Source organism: Scomber scombrus, chromosome 2 (assembly GCF_963691925.1).
Source record: "Scomber scombrus chromosome 2, fScoSco1.1, whole genome shotgun sequence".
NCBI lineage: Eukaryota > Metazoa > Chordata > Actinopteri > Scombriformes > Scombridae > Scomber > Scomber scombrus.
Genome location: NC_084971.1, coordinates 33,405,615 through 33,415,720, shown reverse-complemented (window position 1 = coordinate 33,415,720; position 10,106 = coordinate 33,405,615). Strand labels below are relative to the sequence as shown.

The 10,106-nt window shown below is 42.5% G+C and overlaps 1 protein-coding gene across 1 annotated transcript; it reads right to left on the bottom strand.

Moving 5' to 3' along the window:
- Positions 1–469: 469 nt before the first annotated feature.
- On the bottom strand, positions 470–7,135 carry taf5l (TAF5-like RNA polymerase II, p300/CBP-associated factor (PCAF)-associated factor). The gene is made up of 5 exons (XM_062431207.1): positions 6,997–7,135; positions 5,649–5,790; positions 4,500–4,604; positions 3,504–4,264; positions 470–3,114 (listed from the first exon to the last, which is right to left on the bottom strand). Exons 2-5 carry the CDS (start codon positions 5,785–5,787, stop codon positions 2,317–2,319), a joined length of 1,803 nt encoding a protein of 600 aa, XP_062287191.1. The 5' UTR covers positions 5,788–5,790; positions 6,997–7,135; the 3' UTR covers positions 470–2,316.
- Positions 7,136–10,106: the final 2,971 nt, after the last annotated feature.

Below are 10,106 nucleotides of genomic sequence, written 5' to 3'. Positions count from 1 at the left end.
ACATTTGGCGACTGCACTTCCATTGTAAACATGATGAAGGGATCTTCTAATGGTCAGTATGAACAGGAGGAATCATTACAGCAAGAAAAACTGCTTTAATGTTCATTTTGGCTCCTGACTGTTGGTTCAAAACAGACTTGGAGAAATTGTGAACTATTCCTTTAGGTGATTCTGCAACCAACAACCAACAACCTGCTGTTACATCAACTGTCCACCAGGTGGCGACAAATATTTTTCCTAATCTTGATTACACAGAATTTAGTTATTTAAAATGAGGATTTGTTTACTTTGATTATGATTAACCCACATTTAAAGGTTTGCTCAGGTGTGTCTTGTCTATGTGGAGTTTTATATGCAGTGAAATTGAATCATAGTTCAGTAAGGAACTCAAACCAGCATGACACAGGCGACAGAACGGACTGAAGCATAACATCAAATAAATTCTGTTATTTATTTCTTGTTTCGGGCTACAGGAGCGATTCAAAAGTTTACTGAGGAACATAAAAAAAGGACAACTTCCAGGCTGAATTCAAAACAAAACCTCCCAAATTATTCAGACTTACTTTATCTGAAAACAATCCAGGAAAATCAAATCAGTTTCTTTTTGCTCTCATAAAGCACAACCTGGATGGAAACTTTTGGTAGCCAAAATCTTACAAAAATACAGTATATTTACATTTTTTTAAGCATTGCACAGTTAATGCCACTAGCAGAATAGTGCAGAAAACACACTATGAACAGTCTCTGAACTACACGGGCCTCAATGCAAAATGTACTGAAACTTTTCTTTTTCTCTAGATGTGAATTTCTCCGACGACAGCGATCTGATTTTAAAGCTGCAGTTTGTTGAATAAAAGTGTTTTTATATATCTAAAACTAAAAGTACGGAATAAAGTATTGTTTTCTTGCTTTTAACAAATCTCTGTATATTAAAAAAAAAGTCTAGTTACACTATATAAGCCTCGTTTAAGGGGAAACTGCTACCGTAGCCACATCAAAAACGAAAAAAACACCATCCAAAGACTGAGTTGTCTTATTAATGTGTATTTTATTTTATTTTTACAACATGAGACTTTTAGGAGTTTGTGGAAGCTGCATTTCTTTCACTTAAGATGGAGCTAGGCTAGTAGGTCCCCAGTGCTTCTTATCACATCCTGGATAAAGTGAGAATAATTAGATTTTTTTCAATATGCTGTATATTGTTGTGATGATACAGGGTTTCATGAAAGGCATCAAAATAATACTTAATTTAAATACTTTAGATTTAGAGACATAAACATGTTTTATGAGAAAATCAAACACCTTTTTCACTCCATTTAACAAAAGAAGTGACTGAATGTACGAAGATGAAACTAACTGGTTATCCATCCTGTTTCATCTTTACACGTTAATTGTGACAAACGAGGTGAAACTGCAGACGGTGGACTGGACTCCACTGATCCAGTTTATCTCACAATATCCATCAGTGTTCAGTCACATTTATATTATATCCACAAACTGATGAATTCAGCATCAAATAACCAAGAAAAAAACCCAAAAAGAAAACCCCACGTCTCTGCTCTCATCATCTTCCAACAGTCACATTTTATATACACTTTTCATATATTATATCAAACTTGTGCACAGGACAGCAGAGTCAACAGTTGTCGACCACCCGACCGTTTTCATCACGTACGAGAAACGGATGAAATCTTTAATACTGGGATCTAGTGCAGGAGCTTTGGTAATGAGAAAATACCACATGTGAGAAATTATAACAAATGAATGATGTAAATCAGTTTAGAGCTGCAACGAGAAGGTGATGGACAGAAAATGAATCAGCAACTATTGGATAAACTTTTTGAGTCTTTTTTTAAGGAAAAAAGAAGCAAAAAAACTAAAATGGTCTTGTTCCAGCTTCTTAAATGTGAATATTATCTGATTTCTTTAGTCCTGCTTATCTTTGGGTGGTGCATGTCGGGCTGTTGGAAACTCATTTTTTGCCATTTTAAAGACCAAACGACTCATTGATAAATCAAGAAATTCGAGAAAATGTTCAGTAGATGAATCGTTAATCTGTTAATTGCAACCTTAAAAAAGGTATCTGAAGGATGAGCTGTATGCTTTAATAAAAAAAAGAAGTGATTTATAACCTTGCTTCTGTTTCTACGCTGAAAACTAATGAAGAAAACAAAAATCAGACCTGCAGCTCAGTTTGGCAAAAAGACGATTTTGTAGTTGGCTCAGAGTCTGACGGACGAGCACATCTTCAAACAAACACCTGCTGACATTCGAGCGTTTTCCCAAACGCTCAGCAAACACCACGAGATGCCGCGGCTACTGCTCTGCTTTTTCTTGAGCAGTTCCCGTCACCAGCAGCAGGTTGCAGGCCATGAACTGGACGTTCAGCACGTTGCTGGTGTTCCCCGTGTACAGTCCGACCAGCTCGCTGGACGAGCCGTCAGCTGGCGTCCCGCCGTGGGAGTTCCTGATGTCCCACACCCTGACAGAGTTGTCCATAGACGACGACGCCACCAGGCTGCTGTCCGGGCTGAAAGACAGGCTGGTGACGCTGTCTGTGTGTCCCCGCAGGTCTTTGAACAACGCCCCCGAGGCCAAGTCCCACAGCTTCACTCTCTGGTCCTCGCCGGCAGACGCCAAGTACTTCCCGTTGGGTGAGAAAGCGAGCGACAGCACCGGGCCGCGGTGGCCTGTGAAGAGGCGAACCGACGCCCCCTGCTGGGTGCTCCACAGCCGGATAGTTTTGTCTGTGGAGCCGGTGGCCAGGTAGTTGGAGTTGGGGTGGAACTTGACGCAGTCGACGTCGGCGAGATGCCCGGCGTAGAGCCTCAGCGGGTAGGTGCGGGAGAACGTCCAGAGGCGGGCGGTGCGGTCGTGGGAGCCGCTGGCGAAGTAGAGGCTGCAGGGGCTGACGTCCACGTCCCACACCGGGTAGGCGTGTCCCTGGTAGAGCACCGTGTTGGTGAAGCTGCCCAGGTCCCAGTAACGGATGGTCGTGTCCTCGGAGCAGGAGAGCAGGCCGGAGCTGTCGGTCAGGAAGGCGGTACGGAACACCGGACCGCTGTGACCTCGCAGAGTCTTTATCTCACTGCCGGAGACGTCTTCCTCTTCCACCTGAAGACAAACAGACAGCAGATAAAGTCTCAGTCCTGATGATTTGTAATTATGCAGAAGACAACTTCCTCAAACCAAACACTGACTCATTACAGCTTCCTTTAATGTCTTTATCAGAATATTGAAATTACTGCTGATAAAAGTTAGTAAAAATGATTACAACATTTTTTTTAAAGTTTAAGAAACAGTAAAGAGAATTTTTCAGTATTTTCAGACTTTTTATAGACAGAGATTGAAAGTATGACGAATCAACTGATAGTGACAGTAATTGTTGGTTGAACTCTGATAAATTAAGCAAGAAATAAAAACACCAGTTTGACTCTCTACAATTGTAAAACAACATTAAATTCCCTCTGTGATGATTAAACTTGTTGAAGCCGTGTACTCACTTCCTCTTCCAGTACGTCACACGCCAGGTGGATGTGTGACACGTCGGCCTGATGCGGTTTAGCCTTCAGCTTCCGGGCTCGGAGGCTCCACAGCTTTACCGTGGAGCTGTTGAAGCCGGCGGCCAGCAGCCGGCTGTCGGCGGAGACCTCGGCGGTGTTCAGCAGCTGCTCCGTGTGGTGGAAGGCGTAGAAACACACGGTGGTGAGCGACGGGGGACCCTCACGGACTTTCTTGATGCAGTCCTGCAGAGCCTCCAGAGCCGCCTCACTCTGCGGGATCCCTGCAGGGACGTCCACCCCTTCTCCTCCCTCTGCCCCGTCCACTCCCGCCCAGGAGGAGGTGGAGTTCGGGGCGGCGGTTGCCCCTCCGGCTGCTCCGTACAGCTGGTAGTCTGTACGCCTGGAGGCGGTGACCTCCACCTGCAGGTGTGTGCTGAGCGCTCTGCAGAGGGCGCTGTTGTCCTCGCTCTGCAGGTAGCGCAGCAGGTAGCTGTAGGCCGGCTCCGTCAGGTGCACCACGTACTTGTGCTCCAGGAAAGCGCTCAGCTTGGGGTTGGCCGCTACGTCCTGAGCGGTGAGAACGTGCCGGAGCTGCTCCACGGTGGCGCGCTGCTCGCTGTCCTGAAGAAAGGCGCCGTGGAAACGACTGTAGAAACCATCTACTGCCCCCTTCAGGCCGCAGCGCACCATGTCCAGGTGGAGGTAGACGAAGAGCGGGTAGAGGATGCTGCTCACTTCCTTCGCCCACGATATTTCTGTTTCTAATTCAGAAGAAATAAAAAATATTCAGTTTTATGATTAAAAACTAAATCACATAGCATCCAAAAAGCTCTTGCATGTTATTTTAGGAACACGTTTATCCAAATCCCCTCAGAGTATAAATGACAGGTTGGTACAGGAAATGTCACCGCTCAAAACAAAGCTGTATAAACACACACTCATCTTCAGATATGTGAGGAATTCAGAGGCTCTGCAGCAGGAATGTGGACGTCGTACCTGACAGGAAGGAGCGCAGTCTGGAGAACTGCGTCTCGTACTGCTGCGGGTCCGACTGGCACGGTGCAGCCGAGACGATGTTGGCACAGCCCGACTCGGTCTGAACTGCTCACAGACACACGGAGGAGGAAGAGGAGGAGGAGGAGGAGATTAGGAACATGACTACTAAGTTACCTGTAACTATTACAATTTCACCAACAGCAAAGCTCAGATTATTTAGTTATGTTTAAGTATAAATACCATAATGTAAGTTAGTAGAAGGTATTAATTAAGCAAATAAACCGCTTTCGGATTGTCAAATGAATGTTAACTAGTTTTGATACCTGCATTTAAATCTAAGCTAATTTTTTACTGTAACCGGTTGTATGAAGCTAATAAGAAATATTGTAAAACCTGTTGGGTAGTTGCAGGTGCTTTTACTCATTTTATTTAACCCTCCTGTTGTCCTCGAGTCAAGGAAGGTAGGGAGGAAGAAGGAAGGAAGGGAGGGAGGAAGGATGGAAGGAAGGGAGGAAGAAGGAAGGAAGGGAGGGAGGGAGGAAGGAAGGGCGGAAAGGAGGAAGGAAAGGAAGGAAGGAAGGATGGATGAAGGAAGGTAGGAGGGAGGGAGGAAATAAGGAAGGAGGGAGGGAGGGAGAAAGGAAAAGAGGAAGGGAATAATGGAGGAAAGAAAGAGAGAAGGAGGGAGGGAGGAAAGAAGGAAGGGAGGAAGGAAAGGAAGGAAGGGAGGAAGGAAAGGAAGGAAGGGAGGAAGGAGGGAGGGAGGAAGGAAAGGAAGGAAGGAAGAAAGGGGGATGGAGGAAGGAAAGAAGGAAGGGAGGCAATAGAGAGGAAGGAAAGAAAGAGAGAAGGAGGGAGGAAGGACAGACGGAAGGAAGGAAGGAAAGAAGGAACAGTCAAGACAGACGGGGTCAATTTGACCCGGGAGGACGACAGGAAGGATAATTAGCCTTTTATTCTCAGGACTGTGCTGCTGTGCAAAGATTGGGTTTGTTGAGACTTGTTAGACAAATTGTGAACATTTATTTTAAATACGATGTCTGACTGACTGTAGTTTCCACAACTGGCTTACTGCAGGTTTAGATACATTGAACCTCGTCAGAAATCACTGTGTCACAATATAAACTGAGTCAGTCGAGCTGTTCTCACCCGTGAGGCTGGCAGCCATCTCCTCAGCTGACTGGAAGAGTTTGGCTCCTTTCAGGGAGGCTTCAGTGTCCACATACTGCCTCCGCTTCAGGTACTGAGCCACAGCATACTGGATCTGCTCCGTGCGAACCCGCTTCATGACCTGGGAACCAAGAACAGCTCCGTGTCATAAAACATGAGAAACCTGCACATCACTTTCACTCTCATCCCGTCATTACCATGTACTAGTACCTCAAACTGTACTACAGTAAAGTACTAGTACCTCAAACTGTACTACAGTCAAGTACAAGTACCTCTAACTGTACTACAGTAAAGTACAAGTACCTCAAACTGTACTACAGTAAAGTACAAGTACCTCAAACTGTACTACAGTAAAGTACCTCTAACTGTACTACAGTAAAGTACAAGTACCTCTAACTGTACTACAGTAAAGTACAAGTACCTCTAACTGTACTACAGTAAAGTACAAGTACTTCAACCTGTACTAAAGTAAAGTACAAGTACCTCAAACTGTACTGCATTAAAGTACAAGTACCTAAACCTGTATTACAGTAAAGTACAAGTACCTCTAACTGTACTACAGCAAAGTACAAGTACAAGTACCTCAACCTGTACTACAGTAAAGTACAAGTACCTCTAACTGTACTATAGCAAAGTACAAGTACCTCTAACTGTACTACAGTAAAGTACAAGTACCTCTAACTGTACTACAGTAAAGTACAAGTACTTCAACCTGTACTAAAGTAAAGTACAAGTACCTCAAACTGTACTACATTAAAGTACAAGTACCTAAACCTGTACTACAGTAAAGTACAAGTACCTCAACCTGTACTACAGTAAAGTACAAGTACCTCAGACTGTACTACAGTAAAGTACAAGTACCTCTAACTGTACTACAGTAAAGTACAAGTACCTCTAACTGTACTACAGTAAAGTACAAGTACCTCAACCTGTACTACAGTAAAGTACAAGTACCTCAAACTGTACTACAGTAAAGTACAAGTACCTCAAACTGTACTACAGTAAAGTACAAGTACCTCTAAATGTGTATTAAGTAGAAAACATTAAACGTGTTTATCTCTGCAGCAGCTAAGTAGCAGTTAGCAGAGCAGCGACTTAATGAGTTAATTCAGTCTGAAAACACCAGAAACTCTCCTACTGAGACTACAACTATAATAAAGTGATAGTGGAGAGTCTGTGGGAGCTGCAGCCGAGCACAGCTGCAGTGTAAACCCCGTTCAGGAGGCTGATCTCCGGCCATCTTCGCCCTGCTGTCTGCGGGCCTGCAGCAGCTTTTAGCGGGATCCATCCGGCTCCGCTCCGCCGCCGGTTCCGGCTCGGTACTTACTGCATATCGTGCTGTTTCCTCTCCGTCCTCTATTACTGTATCCGAGCCGTGCAGGTTTTAGTGTAAGTCGGTTCCCAGATGAAACATTTCTCCCCCTCCATCAAACGATGCTAACACAGCTAGCGCGCTTTCATCTCTGATGGGTGATGTCTATCGGTGATCGACTCCTCCTGACCATCGATCATCGACTGCTTAGGGCTTCTTATTCTTCTTCTGCTTTATCTTCGCGCGGCGGTAGCAGACTATAATACTGCATCACCGCCACCTCGTGGTATATAGTGAGTACTGCAACGACTAATATTTCATTAATACAAAAAAAGGGCATTAGTTAACTCTTAAACAGGCAGGAGTGGAAAATGAGATGTGATAAGTAAAATCGTAGTTATCTAATTTGCACTTAAGTAAAACATTTCCATAAATATAAAGTACTATGCAAAAGTCTTTGGCCACCATTAGATAAGTTGTTTTAGCAATGCTATAATGGCCATATATGATTATTTCTCAGTCTAGTTATTAGAATACAACCAGAAAATACAGGAAATGTGTATGTGGTATTAAAAACATAAAAAAGGAAAAAAAAGTATTTCCTATGTATTTTTTGTTTTTAAATTTGCAAAGATAAAATAAAAAAGCAAAGTTGACTAAAGGCTGACAGCAATAGACTTACTTAGGATCAGTGGACGCAACATCCGGAATTGTCACATTCTGGACCACAATTTTTGACAGACGAGCTTTGAGATGTGGAGTGGAGAACGAGTTCAATGGAGAGCGGAGAGGACTGATAGAGGAGTTACAAAAAGATCAACATAAAAATATATAAATAACTATATACTGTAATGTAACCTATATAAATACACACACTTTTTACAGATGTGTACATTATATTTGCATCTTAAAACATCTTTAAACAAAAATGTAACTTTTTACAGACAATTATATGGACATCTGACCGATGAAATCAATTGAACGGATGGTACTGTGGCTCAGGGGTTAGCACTGTGGCCCCACAGGTGCAAGAAGGTCTTGGGTTTGAACCCCAGCTATCCCAGGTCCTTTCTGTGTGGAGTTTGAATGGGTTTCTACTTGGTGCGCTGGTTATCTTCCACCATTAAAGACATGTACTCAACTCAACTCAACTTTATTTATAAAGCACTTTAAAACAACCACAGCTGAAACAAGGTGCTGTACACAAATAAATAAAACAACACAGGAACATAAAACAATTAACAAGAAATAAATACTATAATAATCGTTTATTGTTTTTAAAACTAATTAAAAACAATAAAACAATAACTAAAAACAAACCATAAAACACTAAAACAGGAACAGAGTCTCATGCATGGTTGAAAGCCAAGGAATAAAAATGGGTTTTAAGACAAGTTTTAAAAATGGACAGTGAGGAGGCTTGTCTAATGTTAAAAGGAAGCTCGTTCCATAATTTAGGAGCGGCAACAGAAAATGCTCTGTCCCCTCTGAGCTTCCGCTTTGACCTTGGTACCTCCAGGAGCAGCAGATACGCTGACCTGAGGCACCGAGCAGGAGCGTGGGGGTGAAGGAGCTCAGAGAGGTAAAGAGGGGCCAGACCATTTAAAGATTTAAAAACAAATAAAAGAATCTTAAAATGGACTCTAAAATGCACAGGCAGCCAGTGGAGGGAAGCTAGGATGGGAGTAATGTGCTCTCTCTTATGTACTCCAGTTAAGAGTCGAGCGGCTGCATTTTGCACCAACTGGAGACGTGCGATGGAGGACTGATCGACTCCAAAATAAAGTGCATTACAGTAATCCAGCCGACATGTGATGAAGGCATGGATTATGTAATGTTAGAGTCATACTTCTGTTAGTGGTCCTGACCAAGGCACTGGCAAAAAGAACTGGAGTTGGTCCCCAGCCCACTGCTCCTAGTGAGGATGGGTCAAACAAAGAAGATCAATTTCCCCACAGGGCTGAATAACGTACTTCACCATACAACACCATATACTCTATGTTCATATGTTTCCTCTATTCTGTACATGATCATGGTATATATTCACTTCCTTAGCAACATACTGTTCTCAATATGTTGATCATAGCGCACACAATTTGGCATAAAACACATTAATTTCCCTATTTGATGTCTTGAATACATCTCGCCTTGGTGCCATGACCAAGTACAAATATTGATTGGTTTTTTTGCATATTCTGCACAATGTACACACTTTTTCATTTAAAGAAAATAATGGGGAGAAATCGATAGAATAGAATAGTCTTTATTGTCATTGTACATGTACAACACAATTGAAAGCAATCCTTATTGGTGCCATAAGTTAAAGTTAAAGAAGTGCTTATAAAAGATTGTATAACTATATAAAAAATGTGTACCGTAGGGCTTCAGGACATTTTCTCTGTACACAGCAAATTGACGTGGGTGTTATTCTGTATCAATGGATATCCTAATTGTACATGGACCTGTCATTTCTTGTCTGTAAGGTGTTAGGTGGTTATGTGGTCGGCTATGTGGTATGTGCTTTAACCATGGAGATTTTAGGATTAATTGATTTCACCACAGTAGTCCACAGTTTCCTTTTGTCAATTCAAGTCAAGTCAAGTCTATTTATTTCTGTAGCACATTTAAAAACAGACATTGACCAAAGTGCTTTACATAGAGATTTTGATTGATGTTACAATCAAACAGGATAAAAAATAACAACACAGTCACAAATAAGATAGAAATTCAAATAAAACCACAACACAGACAGGTGTTCATATACATCAAGTAAATACAACTAATACAACTGTGGTCAGAAATGACTTCATGAAGATAACTGAGGGGCTTAAGATATTTCAAAGACATCAATGGAGGGGGACGATCTAATCATCAGTGGCAGACTATTCCACAATTTTGGGCCAACAGCTGAAAGAGCAATGATTCTGTCAGCAGATCTGAGGGGTTCGGATGTAGAATAAGGATTGAGTAATTTAGATATGTAAGACAGTGCCACTCCATACAGTGTTTAAAAAAACAAATACAAGAGCCTTAAAATCAATTCTGTACCTCACTGGTAACCAGTGAAAAGAGACCAGTACAGGGGAGATATGGTCTCTTTTCTTGGTACCAGTGAGGAGTCTCAC